Source organism: Aedes aegypti, chromosome 1 (genome assembly GCF_002204515.2).
Source record: "Aedes aegypti strain LVP_AGWG chromosome 1, AaegL5.0 Primary Assembly, whole genome shotgun sequence".
Lineage (NCBI taxonomy): Eukaryota > Metazoa > Arthropoda > Insecta > Diptera > Culicidae > Aedes > Aedes aegypti.
Window position 1 is genome coordinate 44,532,418 of NC_035107.1, and position 16,633 is coordinate 44,549,050.

At 41.3% G+C, this 16,633-nt stretch overlaps 1 protein-coding gene across 1 annotated transcript in view; it reads left to right on the forward strand.

The window, feature by feature from the left end:
• The window catches only part of LOC5579005 (glutaredoxin domain-containing cysteine-rich protein CG31559), a gene marked incomplete at its 5' end in the record, with an annotated part of 46,469 nt that extends 39,147 nt beyond the window's left edge, over positions 1 to 7,322 (forward strand). Inside the window, 3 exons of the mRNA XM_021838517.1 lie at positions 5,916 to 5,981; positions 6,065 to 6,331; positions 6,393 to 7,322. Coding sequence (XP_021694209.1) covers positions 5,916 to 5,981; positions 6,065 to 6,238 — 240 coding nt within the window. The remainder of the gene's footprint in view (positions 1 to 5,915; positions 5,982 to 6,064; positions 6,332 to 6,392) is intronic.
• Between the last annotated feature and the right edge of the window lie 9,311 nt (positions 7,323 to 16,633).

The following is a 16,633-nucleotide window of genomic DNA, read 5'->3' on the forward strand; positions in this document are numbered from 1 at the left end:
ATCAGTGAAGAAATATCTCGAACAAATCCTTGTGAAATGCATGGAATCTCTGAAAGCGTTCTTGAAATAATTTAAAAATACGTTAGTGGTCATCCAAAAGTTTGAATCTTCCCTTAGGAGAAATCTTTGGAAGCATGGTGAAACTTTGGGAGAAATCCTTAATAAAATTCCTGGAGGAATTCGTGATAGAATCTGTATTCTTTATAGGTAGCATCCCAGGCGGAATTCCTGAAAGAGTCTATGGTGGAATTCCTGCTGCAATTGTTTCAAAGTCATTGGCAATTTTCGCCCCCAATGCATGATGTGAAATTTTTGTTCATTACATAACCTTAACAAATGATCATAAAAAATATTTATCCAGGTTTCCTGAGGAAAAAGGGTCTTACTCTACGAATTCTACGTTGAATTCTACTACAAGTTTCCTTTGTAATTCTCTTTTTTTCTCTTGGAATTTTTCCATCATTTTATCCGAAGATTACACCTGCTAATGTTCCAAACATTTCTCTAATGATTAGCTTAGCTTAGCTTAGCTTAGACTGACTACTAGACAGTTTCACAAAAATCAAAATTTCTGGGATTCAACCAGTCACCCCCAAGTCCTAGTTGCAATACTAAAACAAACTACCAGGCAAATTTTCATCCAATTTGGAGAAGATTAGGAGGTGCCTCAAGTCGAATTTGTGTTTTTTGGCTATTTTTTACATTCAAAAAATTCTAACAAGAATTTGGAAAAATGAAAATCAGAATGAATACCACTGGTTGAACGTATTATTAGTACTTTACAACTTTTGAGAACACTGTATGCCGATTAGAGATGATTTTGACCTCATAAAATTGATTTCTGTTTATTTAAGTACCTGTAAAACATATATTTCTCTGCAGTTTTTGTTCTACGAGATTCTGAACCACATGCCTAATCATAAAAGTTCAATCGTAGAATCATTCCTTTGTCATTTCTGAACATTATTGTAGTACATCATTTTTGTCTCCGAATTACAGATAAATTGTAAAAAATCGTCGGAAATACGACATTCCTCATTCCCCCGCATTTAGAGCTGCTGCCAAATGGCGCAATTGCTGACATGTTACAAAATTGAACATAGTAGCTTTGCTTTTTCAATGATGGATGATGATTGAAGAAAACATCTAGCAAATGTCATCAACGCAGTCGTGTTTCAAACAACATTCGCATTTGATGCCAAGCATTTACATATGTGATATAGCCCCGAGGTCAAGCTTCTCGACTACTGATCTTGAGGATCAGAGTTTGATTATGCGAGTTCATTTAGAGTGTTCTTTTTTTCCAATGGACCAAATGACTTGAGGCCAACAAATTTCATCACGATTTCTTGTTCAAAAGTGTTTTTTAGGGCTGAGCCTTAATCAATAGAACAACTCCCACTCCTAAGTGAATGAAGAGAAATGCTCAAGTAGTGATTTGCGCCTTTAGTCCTTTTTATATGCTGCATATAATAAACATTGGTTTCATTCGAAAAAAAGAATCAAACTCTGATTCTCAAGATCGGTAGTCGAGAAGCTTGACTTCGGGGCTATATTACATATGAAATTGTTTGGCATCAAATGCGAATGTTGTTTGAAACACGACTGCGTTGATGTTGTCTTCAATCATCATCCATCATTGAAAAAGCAAAGCTACTATGTTCAATTTTGTAACATGTCAGCAATTGCGCCATTTGGCAGCAGCTCTAAATGCGGGGGAATGAGGAATGTCGTATTTCCGACGATTTTTTACAATTTATCTGTAATTCGGAGACAAAAATGATGTACTACAATAATGTTCAGAAATGACAAAGGAATGATTCTACGATTGAACTTTTACGATTAGGCATGAGGTTAAGAATCTCGTAGAACAAAAACTGTAGAGAAATGTATGTTTTACAGGTACATTAATGAACAGAAATCAATTTTATGAGGTCAAAACCATCTCTAATCGGCATACAGTGTTCTCAAAAGTTGTAAAGTACTAATAATACGTTCAACCAGTGGTATTTATTTTGATTTTCATTTTTCCAAATTCTCGGTAGAATTTTTTGAATGTAAAAAATAGCCAAAAAACACGATTTTGACTTGAGGCACCTTCTAATCTTCTCCAAATTGGATGAAAATTTGTCTGGTAGTTTGTTTTAGTATTGTAACTAGGACTTGGGGGTGACTGGTTGAATCCCAGAAATTTTGATTTTTGTGAAACTGTCTACTGACTACACATATCAACGGTTGCTATTCCGTGATTGACCGAAGTCAGTGAAAATGCACAAAGAATCAACTAGAAGATCGGCTAGGATTGGCCATAATCTTCATCAGTGTGCATAACTCAGGGCCTCTATTTAAACATGATCAATAACGGCGCCGGCCACGTCCTTGCAGTCAGGTGGGATTAGGGGAAGGAATGTTAGTGTGTAACCTTTGCTATTTGGAGACCGTGTTTGCCTCTGCATCTCCACAAAGGTTACTGGGAGGGATGTTTGTTAATGGGGAGGATCGTTGGGTCACAGGATTCACTTTGATAAGCGATTAGACCATGATATATAATTATTGGTGAGATATAAACATGCTTATATGTAAATATAATATTTTCATTTGATATGAACAATATCGATGTAGACAAAAATTATGCCGACACTTGACGTGACGAACCTTTCAAAGTTTGTTGAATAAAGTGAACCTTTCGCAAGTCTACACTCGTAGTGTCGAACAATTCAAAGTATTTTTAATTACAAATATAAAGGTAAAAGGAAAAAGGTGTTTTGAAAAAAAAATTAGACATAAATAATTTATAAATCAGAGTTTTTGTCGACACTCACAGTGACGAACCTTTCATAGTTTGTTGAAAAATCATATTTACGTCTCACCGTTGTAACGATTAAAGGTGCAGTCATACATTTTTTTATATATTAGAATAGTAGCATGAAACGAGCTCACCAATTGATCCGTCATCCTTGAGCAGCAACAATCCACTTTCACCCTCACTCGTTTGCTCGGCTATATAAAAGCACTCAGAGAACATAGGCGCGCGACCCGAGAGGGAAAACAACTAACAACTACTCGGGCTTTCTTGACGCACTGCCCTCATCACCGGCCCCGCAGGAGCAAGCGTCAAGGTCGAAGGATCAAACACAACTCACCAAACATTTCTCTAATGATTTCATAAAAACTCTTCATGACAATGAATCATTGAAGGTCACTTATTTGGCACTCACCGCGTCAAAACAGCGGCTCCACCGCATATGGGATTTAACATTGCTGTTCGGTCAAACACACAAGACTATGGAGCAGCATCTATGCATTCCATTGCGGCCGTTTTGGTTACGTTAATGGTCTATTTATAATGAATCAAGACACAAAACATCAATGGAACTTCAATCAAATTATTCTGCAGGAATTAGGGAAGCAAAATATTGAATTTCATACAGTGCTTGAGATTTATGTATATTCTGCATAGATGGATCAGTTTAATGTGTTTTTTATCGCCATTAATGAAATCATAAGAAAATGGGAGAGGGAGGGATTTGCTTCAAAATTATAAATGTAGGCCATAGGCTCAACGAAGTCTCTTACAAATGACGTACTGAAATTTATCATGATTAAAAAAAGTAACTTAAAGAAACAATTTACTAAGTCATAAACCTCATCTTAATGCTTCGAAATTTGGATTAGTTCTATGAAATGTTAGAAAAATTTCACCGTGCACGTCGATCCGTATTTACAGGATTTTACCACTGGGATCAATTTTCAAAACTGTTTTTCAATTTAATTTAAGGCAAGTTGAAACGGCTCGGATGTCATGAAATGTAAAATTTCGTAATAATGGAAAAAATTACTATAGAAACATTGTGAAAACAAATGAAGCAAACTACAAGGAACGAAAAACCTGCTAACACTTGTCATCATATTCAAAACTTAGTGTATTATTTTGCTCCACCCATTTTAACCTACTCCGGTGTATTTTATAGCAATATGAACTCATATTTACAGATAAAATATCGATTAATTCGATTAATCCAAAAATAATGGTCGATTAATCGTTCTCGATAATCGGATAATCGACATTCTTGGATTGTAATCGATTATCAACTAATCGATTAATTGAGATTTTGCGACAACCCTAGCTATACTGTCACATTCACACTCTCAATCCAAACTACTCAATTGCCATCTTATGCAACCTTAATGACAAGGTTTGTACATCGCTGCAAGGTGAGACTATTTACTTTTGGCTACTTGGTAATGCAAGGCATCACAATTTTCTTCGGCAGATGATAGAAGCTAACGATAGATTGATTTTTCAAAGAGTTTTGAAAACCTCGAGAGAAAAATGAAGGGGCGATAACTTTTTGAAGAGGTAGAATCTTTCCCAGGTTTCCCGATGGGTATAATTTTAGTTGACTTCCACAAGGAAGGGAAGTAGCTAAGGGGTCTATATGGATAAGTCGAGTCGTGATTGATTGAAAATCAGTGCAAGATGTTGGTAAAACTGAGAACACAAGTTTTTGAGTTGCAGGTTAAGGATAATGGCCAAACCTGGGGCGGATCTTGTTGGAAAACTCGTTATTTCTGAAGTCCAACATTCTGAACTGCATGAGATTTTTGCTCAACATTCCTAGAGAATGCTGCTCAGAATTCAAAAGACAATCCTGCTAAGTATTCTAAAAAGAATCCTGATTTGGATTCTGAGGAGAATCCTGCCCAGGATTCTGAGAGAATCCTGCCTATGATTCTGAGTGAATCCAGCCCAGGGTTCTGAGAGAATTTTGCCTAGGATTCTGAGGACAATCCTGCTCATGATTCTGAGGATAATACTGCTCAGGATTCTGAGAGAATCCTGCTCAAGAATCTTAGGGAATCCTGGCCAAGAAATATCAGAGATTCCTACCCATGATTCTGAGTGAATCCTGCTCTAGACTCTAAAGAAAATCCTGCTCAAGATTCTAAAAAGAATTCTGCTCAAAATTCTGAGAGAATCTTGCATAGGATTCTGAAAGAATTCTTCTCAAGATTCTGAGAGCATCCTGTTCAGGATACTGAAAAAAATCTTTTTCAGGATTCTGAGGAGAATCCTTCTCAGGACTCTGAAAGAACTCTTGTTCAGGATTTTGAAAAGAATCCTGCTCAGGATTCTGGAGAGAAACCTACTCATGATGCTACAGAGGCTCCTGCTCAGAATTCTGAAGAGAATTCTTAGGAAAATCCTGTTCATGAATCTGAGGAAAATTATTAAGACAATTCTATTCAGGATTCTGGAGAGATTCTAGCTCAAGATTCTAAAGAGAATCCTGTTCAGGATTCTGAAACATATGCTGTTCAGGATTCTGAAAGGAATCCTGTCCAGGTTTCCGAAGAGAATCCTGTTCAGGATTTAGAAGAGAATCCTATTCAAGGCTCCAATAAGGATACTAAGAAGGATTCTAAAAACAATTTATTCTAGGATTCTGAAAAGACTTTTGTCCAGAAATCTGAGAGGACTCCTGTCTAGGATTTTGATAGGAATCCTTTCCAGGATTCTGAGAGGAACACTGACAGGATTTTGAGAGGAATCCGGCTTATGACTCTGAGAGGAATCCTGTTTAGGATGCTGAGGGAAATCCTGTCCATGATTCTGAGCGCAATTCTTCTGAGAAAATACTGCTCAGGATGCTGAGAGAAATGCTGTCTAGGGATTTGTGAGGAATTCTGTCTTAGATTAACTGTTAAGTTCCTGTCCAAAATTCTGTGGAGAATCCTTTCCATGATTCGGCAAAGAATCCTGTCCAGGATCCGGTGAAAAATCCTGCCAGGATTCTTAGAGTTATGCTCTATAGGATTATAGAGCGCCAAAACCCTTTCTCCTGATCAAAAGTTAACACTCATAGCTACGACATAAATTTCTAATGATACCCTTAATTTCTATTTCTTTCCAGGATGCCGACTGCATCGAGCGGCTAAACGAAAGCGGCGAGCTCCGGAAGATGTTGAAACCCTACAAAGTATCGTCCCATCGTTCAATCGAAACCCCACAAATTTGGCCAAGTTCTTCCCACTTTAACACAATTTCTTTCCTCCATTCCAGTGCCTGGAATCGTCCTTCACGTGCAAAACCTGCGGCGGCTACCGGCTGCTTCCCTGCCCGTCGTGCGGCGGCTCCAAGAAATCCATCCACCGCAACCACTTCACGGCGGAATTCATCGCGCTCAAGTGTATGAACTGCGACGAGGTGGGCCTGGTCAAGTGTCACAACTGTTGAGTGCGTCCTTTCCCGGGGATCGTTTTGTGGTAGGAAAAATGTTAGGTATTTTTAGGCAGTCTTTTGCGTGATTGGGTTGAGGATGCTTGAGAGGTATGAGATTACAATACTTACCTAAAGTTTAGAGAGAACTAATGATTCTTATCACTTTTAGGTTGAATCGCTTAGCGTTAAGCTTGAAGGTGGCCAGCGTGAACCGTGCGAGTGAATGGGACTTGGGAACCGCTGACTTGGAAACACACTTGCAATACTAGTTTTTAGTGAGAGCTACTGTTAGGAGTTGTGATACAAACGAAACAATCATTCTTCAGATTTTAGCTGGGTAAGAGACTACGCAAGTAATAAAATTTACACACACAAGCAAATACTTACTTTATACACACACCCACATATTCCAATTTGCTCACATTTACCTTATTCCAAGAGAAGAACAAGCAAAGCATTGTTGTTAAGTTTTGTTATGACGTTTGTCACTCGTTTTGTTACTGCTTTAAACTTCAAAAATCCCAATATTTATACATTTACCTCCTCGTAAAGCTGTTACTAACATTAACCCCCGACGTTGTCTTAACTGTTATGCTATTGAGTAGTTTTATGTAGTTAGTTAACGTTAAGATTGGCTTCTAAGACCAACACACACCCGAACAGCGACTATTGATTTTAAGGCATTTTTGCATCTGCGTTAGGGTGACCAGAGAAAGAGATGTTCCAACTGTAAATAGAGAATTGCGCTCCAGAAGGGAAATGACTAATTTTTAATCGAGAAATGTACTGAAACGGCAATCGCACTTCAAACAATGAAACAACGAAGGAAGATTGAGTGTTGCTCAAATGTGCGAGGAGAAAAATCCTCGCGAAAGGTATCAGTTTAGAAAAAAAAGTGCATAGAATTAAGAGAAACCCCAACCACAAATTTTTGCAGGATGGCTTCCGGCGTTTGTTTTACTTGAGTGTGCATGTGAGCAGGAGTTTGTTGCTTGCCCGATCCCTCCTATTGTTAATGTGGTTGAGTATACGTAGGAAGAGCTAACTTGTAGTTTAGTAGAAGTAGATGTGAGTATTATACGAGAATAAAAAAATAAAACTAGTTAGTAAATCAATCGAATGAACAAAAAAGAAATCCTCTCGATGAATTTAAAAAACTTATAAAATATGTACACAGATAAAGCAAGGTGAATTTGTTGGAACACTACTATTTAAAAAAAAGTCTTCAGAACGTGGAAACGGAAGTAGCAGACCCGCCTTTTTCGGAAGCAAAAATATGTCATGAAGGTTTTGTCTGTCAGTTCAGATGTGCAGAGCTAAGGTGAGAGCACCTAATCGGACGAAAACAAGTTGATTGAAAGGTGGAAGCAACAATTCGATATACAACTGCATGATGCTGTTGGGATCAAGATAACTGCAGATATATTGGCTTCAGTACTGCGGACGATGAAAACCAACCAGCCCGTACTTTAAAGGAGGTGAATGAAGCCATTTAACAGCTTATAAGCTGGTAAGGATGGTATCGGAGATGATCTCATCAAGATGGGTCCAGAGAAGCTAACCCTTTACAACGGGTGACAGTCATTATCTGAGAAACAGACCAGTATGAATCCCGGCTCACATTTTCTTCGAAGAGAAAAAAAATCTTCAATAACTCATCAGCAATAAAATTCTTCTAGCATCCCTTGAAGTTTCATATATTCCCGTTTCTTACTGAGTTGAATAAAATATTAACAACAATATTTTTTTTGTATAAAATTATTTAACTCATTACGCGTGATGCAGATGGATAAATTATGGGTAAAATTATGAAAAAAATCCACGTGCTCGATTCGAACCTAGGACTCTCAACATTCACTTTCAAATTGATGAATAACAGATGCATGGGACCATGTATTCAAGGCATTTTTGGAGGATTTGCCGTACAGTAAAGATCTGGTCCGTTGTCGATCGGCCGTCAACGAAGCCGGCTTGATAACTTCTCACGAACTCGCTTACTATAGGAGACAGCCGACGGAAGATGATCTGGGGTAATACTTTGTAGGCTGCATTTAGAATGACGATCGCTCGAAAGTTCTTACAATCTAACTTGTCGCCTTTCTTGTAGATAGGGTGAGAACGGTGTCCGGCCATTTGGCCGAACGCCGTTTGGCCGAACGCCGTTTGGCCGAATGCCGTTTGGCCGAACGCCATTTGGCCGAATGCCATTTGGCCGAAAGGGTCATTTGACCGAATGTCGTTTGGCCGAATCATGAACAAAAAAAAATCAAATTGCTACAACGCTGATGTGTAGGATTCACAAGTGTGACCCAATAACCGATAAGGTAATTAATTTGTTGATTTTTATGATGTGACGGGACGTCATGTTTGTCACTATATAACAGATCCAAGAGAATGATAACATCGACCCTTTTACTCAGGACGAAGTTGTGAACTCCACACTTCACGTTAAGACTCTGAGGTGATGATTGATTCGTCACTGGATTACCAATGGTGTAATAAGGTTTCAAGTGTTTTTAATAATTTCATCAGAATTTTTTCCTTCTTTTAAACATAGGCTATTCTTTCTAGTTATACTGGTTCCATTACTATCGGCAATGATTGACCTTATATTTAAATTGGGAATTTTTCCTTCTTTAAATCATCGGCAATTCTTTGTTGTTGTACTGGTGAAATAAATTATTATATGCATTGCACTTGTTTTAATTTTCATAAGAGATTTACCTTCTTTTGTTTGTTGTTTGTTAGCTCAAAGGTTAACTTACACACTTCGAAAAAATCATGCGATTTTACGTCTTTTGGATACACATAAAAGAAGCGAGCCAAATGACGTGAATTTGTGTCTCATTTTAAATACGATGGTGTCTGATTCGGGAAATGTCAATCATAGCGGCATCATTTCCATGTCCTTCATCATGAAAAATTACATTTTTCTTTCAATACATATTTCAGAACCCATTTTTACGTCATTTCATTACTTACATAATGTGCCTTCCAGTCATAATGTGAATTACGTCCGAAATGATTTTCGTTATTTTTAAGAGTGTAGATGAGATGTCATTCTCCTCCAAGATTAAAATTACAACTTGGGAACTGAACACTGCACCGTTTCTTGAATATAGCAATAAACGACTCGGTGAACACTTACGTCAAAGAAGTACACTGTTTCTCCGTTGTGAAAAGAAGAAGTCAAGACTTGTTGATGTCTGAACTATGACATATATTAGTTTAGTACGATTTGAGGGATCGAAGCAAGCCGATCCAGCAGAAGGACGAATAAGTTTTAAACTGTTTCAGTTACTGTCAAAAGTTAACTACAAACGCGATGCCAAAATATCTTCTGGTGGCTATTACCTCTAGCATAGCATTGACCAACTGCTTACATTTAGGATGTTCTTCTTTCAGCTCTGACTGTTTCTTCAACACTAAAAAGCTTATGTATATCAATGATGATATTTCTTATTTTTATGAATAAGCTGAATAAGTTCTTTGAAATTCATAATAAATCCATGCTAACTGTAGTTCACTTTTGTTTTCAATTTCGGCCAAACGGCATTCGGCCAAATGGCGTTCGGCCAAATGACCCTTTCGGCCAAATGGCGTTCGGCCAAACGGCATTCGGCCAAATGACCCGGAACCGGTGAGAACATGCACTGAATACGTCTTATATCTAAATATCCATATTTAAATAGTAGGCGTATATGTATATGATTTCGCCGCCTCCAAGAATACGGCCATTCGTAGCACCTACTTTCAGCCCAGCCTTTCATACTCATAAACCTGGAGATCACCACAGCAGACAGAACCACAAATTGACCACGTTGTGATTGATGCACGGCACTTCTCCGACATTATCGACGTCAGGACCTATCGTGGCGCTAACATCGACTCTGACCACTATCTGGTGATGGTCAAACTGCGCCCAAAACTCTCCGTCGTTAAGCAACCGGATGTCGCAGCTGCATACACGCAGCACCTCGAGGCTGCGTTACCGGAAGAGGATGAGCTGGATGAAGCCCCTCTTGAGGACTGCTGGAGAACAGTGAAAGCAGCATCAACGATGCAGCTGAGAGCAACGTCGGGTACGTGGGACGGAGTCGACGGAACGATTGGTTCGACGAGGAATGTAGGCAGATTTTGGAGGAGAAGAACGCAGCGCGGGCGGTCATGCTGCAGCAAGGGACCCGGCAGAACGTGGAGCGTTATAGACAGAAACGGCAACAGCAGACCCGCCTTTTTGGGGAGAAAAAACGCCGCCTGGAAGAGACGGAGAGCGAGGAGATGGAACAGCTGTGCCGGCCTCAAGAAACACGCAAGTTCTATCAGAAGCTCAACGCATCCCGCAACGGCTTCGTGTTGCGAGCCGAGATGTGCAGGGATATGGATGGGAGCATTTTGACGGACGAGCGTGAGGTGATCGAAAGGTGGAAGCATCACTTCGACGAACATCTGAATGGCACTGAGAGCACAGGCAATGAAGGTCGGGACAATGGAGGAAATGCCTTTGTCGGTACTGATCGGCTGATAGGCACAATCTGGGAAACAAAACAGCTACCGGAGGAGTGGAAGGAAGGGGTATTGCCATTGTATTGTATTGGTATTGTCTTTGTTCTCACCATATGGTAGTGGGGAATACTCGTCCTCGTAAAGAAATTTAGGCCCGAGAAACCACTGAGAATCTGCGTTGAAGCTTAGTCCTTTGCCCCACTTGTTAGCTTCATCAGTGACATTGAGCCGCGTAGGGACCCATCTCCACTCTTCCAGACTCGTTGCGTTCAAAATCTTGCTGACTCGGAACGCCACGAATTGACGGTACTTTCGCTGAACTGAACAAATCCAGGACTGGACTGTTTTAGACTCACCCCAAATGTCACGACGTTTGATAGGTAGTGAGTGGTTGGCCTGAACCGATTTCATCAGATGGACTCCAATTACTGCGGCCTGCAGCTCTAGTCGAGGGATCGACATTGGATTCAGGGGTGCCACCTTTGTTTTTGCGGACACAAATGCGCAACGCACTTGCCCGCCTTTGATAATCCGAAAATAGGCAGCACAAACGTAAGTGGTCTCACTCGCGTCGACAAACACGTGGAGTTCTAGGTTGCGTATGCTACGAGGATCATATCCGGGGGATTAGCAGCGAGGAATCCTCACTTGGTTCAAATTTGAAGCACATCAACCCATCGCCGTCAGTGAGGAAGCAAGTCATCTGGAGTATAGTCATACCAGCCCATGCCGGCTTTCCAAATATCCTGGATTAAGCACTTGCCTTGAATTACCAATGCTGCTACAAGTTCTATGGGTTCGAAGATACTCATTACAACTTGCAGGACTTGACGTTTCGTGGGAATAATCTCTTCCGCTAACAGTACTCACGTCGGCCCGCAACCATAAGGCAAACGTAAACTCATCGTTTTCCGGTTGTCATGCCATCCCTAGAATTCGTTCCGAATCGGTTGACTTCTCCGCAATGAAGGATTTCGTTATTTGCAAACTTTGCTCCCCGACCCGTTGAAGAACTTGAGATCAGTTCGAGAGCCAATTACCGAATCTCGAAACTCGCACTTGCATGGATCTCCTTCACTTCTAGGGCTATGCGAACCGCTTCCTCACCCGTGTCGGAGCTGTTTGCATAGTCGACGACGTATGTGTTCTCCACGATGGCTGCAGCTTCCTGATTTTACTTACTTATTTGACTTTACATCAATTATCTTGATAAAGCCTCGCCAACAATAATTCGCCATTTCACTCGGTTCATGGCCGCTTCTCTCCATCCTCGACTGGTCCTGGTGCACCTGGTCAATCCACCTAGCTCGCTGCGCTCCACGCCTTCTTGTTCCGACCGGATTCGTAGCGAACACCATCTTTACAGGGTTGTTGTCCGGCATTCTTGCAACATGCCCTGCCCAGCGTATCCTGCCAGCTTTAGCTACCTTCACGATACTGGGTTCGCCGTAGAGTTGAGCGAGCTCGTGATTCATCCTTCGCCGCCACACGTTGTTCTCCTGCACGCCGCCGAAGATCGTCCTTAGCACTCGACGTTCGAAAACACCAAGAGCTTGCAAGTCCTCCTCGAGCATAGTCCACGCCTCATGCCCATAGAGGACTACCGGTCTTATGAGCGTTTTGTACATCGTACATTTGGTGCGGTGGTGAATCTATCTTGACCGTAGTTTCTTCAGGAGCACGTAGTAGGCACGACTTCCACTGATGATGCGCCTTCGTATTTCCCGACTCACATTGTTGTCAGCCGTCAACAAGGATCCGAGGTAGACGAACTCGTCCACCACCTCGAAGGTATCTCCGTCTATCGTAACACTGCTTCCTAGGCGGATCCTGTCGCGCTCAGTTCCGCCAACCAGCATGTATCAGGTATCAGAAGGCCGGCTCCAAAGGCACGTTTGAGCCTATTTCATCATCTACCCGATGGGAGAGGAAAGGGAAGGGAAAGATGGGAGGAAATAGGAGTGGGGTCCCTTGAGGAGGGAAGATCGCATAAGCGAAATGAGAGCATGTAGCTCCATACCACAATGGGTTAGAACAGCGCCCTAAAAAGGGCACTGCAAAACGCATGAGCGTAAAGAGAGCCTATAGCTCATTACCACAGCGGGTTAAGAATAACAGGATGTCCTGAAGATTCAGGCTTCTGTATTCAGTTTCACTTAATAAGTGTTTACCAAGTAATTGGAATCGCATTTGCGCAAAAACTGGACAGTTACATATCAGGTGATACGAAGTTCCATAATCGGAGTCACGACTATCACACACAAATGAGTCAGCACGCTGAATATTTGCCATGTGATAGTTGAGTCGGCAGTGGCCTGTCAACGCTCTGACCAAGAGACTGCAATTCTGCTTTGACAGATTTGTTAAATACTTCGCCACCTTTGGAGATGGCTCAGTAATATACAATTTTGTTTGACGACACGACTCCAAACTATTCCAATATTGCTTGTGCTGAGTTGCCGCCCAAGAGTTTATCTGAAGCTTCACCCAGCACTTCGAAATTGGAATAGCCGGCTCAGGGCCAATGAAGTCATGCGATGCTCCATCGCGAGCGAGCTCATCAGCCAATTCATTTCCAGCGATGGAAGAATGGCCAGGTACCCATACAAGGTTTACAGAGTTGACTGAATTCAGTTCCTCAATTTGAGTTCGACATGCGATAACAAGCTTCGACCTTGAGTTGGCCGAAGCGAGAGCTTTTATAGCAGCCTGACTATCTGAACAGAAGTATATGACTTTACCCATTACGCGCTGTTGAAGTGCTGATTGCACTCCACACATAAGGGCAAATATTTCCGCCTGAAAAACGGTGCAGTTTCTACCAAGTGAGTAAAACTGATTCAGCCTTAGCTCACGAGAATATACTCCTGCACCAGCTCTACCTTCAAGAAGGGAGCCATCAGTGTAACATACTATATTGTTTGATATACTTCTTTCCAAATAGCCAGACGTCCACTCTTCCCGTGAAGGGAATTGTGTGGTAAATGTCCTGTAAGGAAAGTTACAAGCAATTGTGAGATCACTTGGAGCAAGGACAATTTTGTCCCAATTCACCAAAAGTGGAAACAACGAAGTGTGTGTAGATCTACGATTCACTGGATTTTTCTCCAGTAGATCCAGTACCCATAAACGGTAAGAGCAAGAAAGTGCTTCTTGTTTAAGATATATGTGTAGTGGCGCAACGTCGAAAAGGGCCTCGAGCGCTGCTGTGGGAGTTGTAGAGAACGCACCAGACATCGCCATCAAGCACATCCTTTGGAGATGGCCCAATTTTGATTGGATTGTTCTCACTTCGCCCTTTTGCCACCACACAAGACATCCATATGCCAATATTGGTCGAACAACTGTTGTGTAAATCCATTTGATATATTTGGGTTTGAGGCCCCAAGTTTTACCAAAGGTTCGCCGGCATTGACCGAAGGCCATACAAGCTTTTTTGACACTGAAATCAATGTGAGCTGTCCACAAAAGTTTGGAATCTAGAATGACTCCGACATACTTTACTTGATCAGTCACATTAATCTCAGTGCCAAAAAGACGTAAAGGTCGAATTCCATCGCGGTTTCGTCTTTCCGTAAAAAGAACAATAGATGTTTTATTCGGGTTAACCGAAAGGCCATATTGGCGACACCAACTCTCGACTACCTGAAGAGCACTTTGCATCAGGTCGAATAGGGTGCTTATGCACATACCAACTATCAGAGCTAGATAGTCGTCGGCAAATCCATAAGTTGGAAAACGGCAATTATTGAGTTGCCTCAATAGCGTATCTGCTACGAGATTCCACAAAAGTGGTGACAAGACTCCTCCTTGGGGGCATCCGCAAACACTCAATTTTCGAATCGCTGCTTGACGCAATGTCGAGAAGAGATGTCGGTTTTTGAGCATTTGATGAATCCAATTGGTAATCATTGTAGGTAGCCCATGGTTTCGTGCGGTTTCCAAAATGGCATCGAAAGACACGTTATCAAAGGCACCCTCAATATCCAAGAAAACACCCAAGCACGATTGCTTCTGAGCGAATGCTTTCTCGATATCGTATACAACTTTGTGTAAAAGAGTCACAGTGGACTTTCCAGATTGGTAAGCATGTTGATTCACATGAAGAGGCATGTTTGCCAAATAAACATCACGGATGTGATGATCGATAATGCGTTCCAGACATTTCAGAAGAAAAGAGGTCAGACTGATTGGTCTAAAACTCTTCGCTTCCTCATACGACGCACGTCCTCCTTTTGGGATAAACTTTACAGTTATATCACGCCAGGATTTGGGAATGTACCCGGTAGCAAAACTGCTTACAAGTAGCTTTTTCAAAACATGTTTGATAAACTCAAATCCCTTTTGGAGCAGAACAGGATAAATCCCATCCGCTCCTGGAGATTTGAAAGGAGCAAAACTATTAAGTGCCCATTGAATCGATTCAGTAGTTACGATACTGCGAGCCGAGGCCAGAGACTCGTAACTACATGAAAAGACATTTGGTTCATCCGTAGATGCTATGTCCACACATCCGGGGAAGTGTGTATTGAATAAACATTCTAAAACTTCTTCATCGGAAGAAGTAAAGTCACCATTAGGTAAGCGAATTTCGTTCACTTGGAAATCCTTAGATTTAGCAAGAATTTTGTTCAACCGACTGACTTCACTCAAACTGGAAACATTTGTACAAAGGTTTTTCCAGCTGGATCGTTCAGCAGAACGAAGAGCCTTCTTGTAAGCCTTGCGAGCTGACTTGAACGACTCTGATCCAGCTGAACGGCGTCTGTTCCAACTCCTTCTACATTGTTTCCTGAGTCTAGTCAGATCGGAATTCCACCATGGGGTCCCTCTTGTAGTCTTTACAGACCGCAGAGGACATGCTTCTTCAAAAGCTTCCATAATGTAGGATGTTGTAGTATCAACGGCATCATCCAGATCACTTGGATTTTCAATGGACGGAGAATATCCATGAAATTTGGTCGCAACCAATTCAATGTAGTGTTCCCAGTTTGTTGACCGGGGATTCCTAAAACGCAAAGTCTGCGCAGTTACATTTGAATGTTCAAAGAAGATGTAGCGATGATCAGATAATGATTCCTCATCTGATACATGCCAATTCGTCAACTCGTGACTGATTCTATTCGAGCAGAGCGTTATGTCTAACACTTCTTCTCTATTAGAAACCATGAAGGTTGGGCGATTGCCTATGTTAAGTAATCCAAGGTCTGTACTACTTAAGTATTCCATCAGACTGGAGCCTCTCAAATTGATATCCGAGCTGCCCCAGATGATGTGATGAGCATTGGCATCACTGCCCACAATCAGCGGAAGGCCTTTTGTTACGCAGTGTACGACAACTCGTTTGAAGTCATCCGTTGGGGATGGTTCATCATGTGGTAAATATACCGAACAATAGACGTATTTCCTGTTGAGGTCACCAACAGAAACATCAATTGTGACAGCACATACATCTCTGGTCGTCAACTCAGAAATGAGTGTAGCAACGATTGCTTTATTTACGAGCACGCATGCGCGGGGCATGGAGCGCGAGTTTGCCATTTCAAGCTTGCTAAAAGTAGCAAAAACTGGGTCCACAAGGTTACCTAGATAGAAGTTCCCTCTACGAAAGTAGGGTTCTTGAACTAGCGCCACTTGGGCTGCACCATTTTGCATGAGTCTGCAAAGATTGATCGTTGCTGTTCTTTTATGCTGAAGATTGATCTGAGCTAACCTAACCGTAGCCACTACCCAAACTAGGCAGGATTAAGCTTTTTGCAATCTCAGCACGAAAAAGACCAGCAACGAAAAAACCAGATCGGTATCTATTTAAAGTCGCCAAAGGCGAAAGAGCACAGAATACACTGTGTAAAACGCATAATGCGAATCCATATAGGTGATAATTTAAATTAAATGTCAACATAT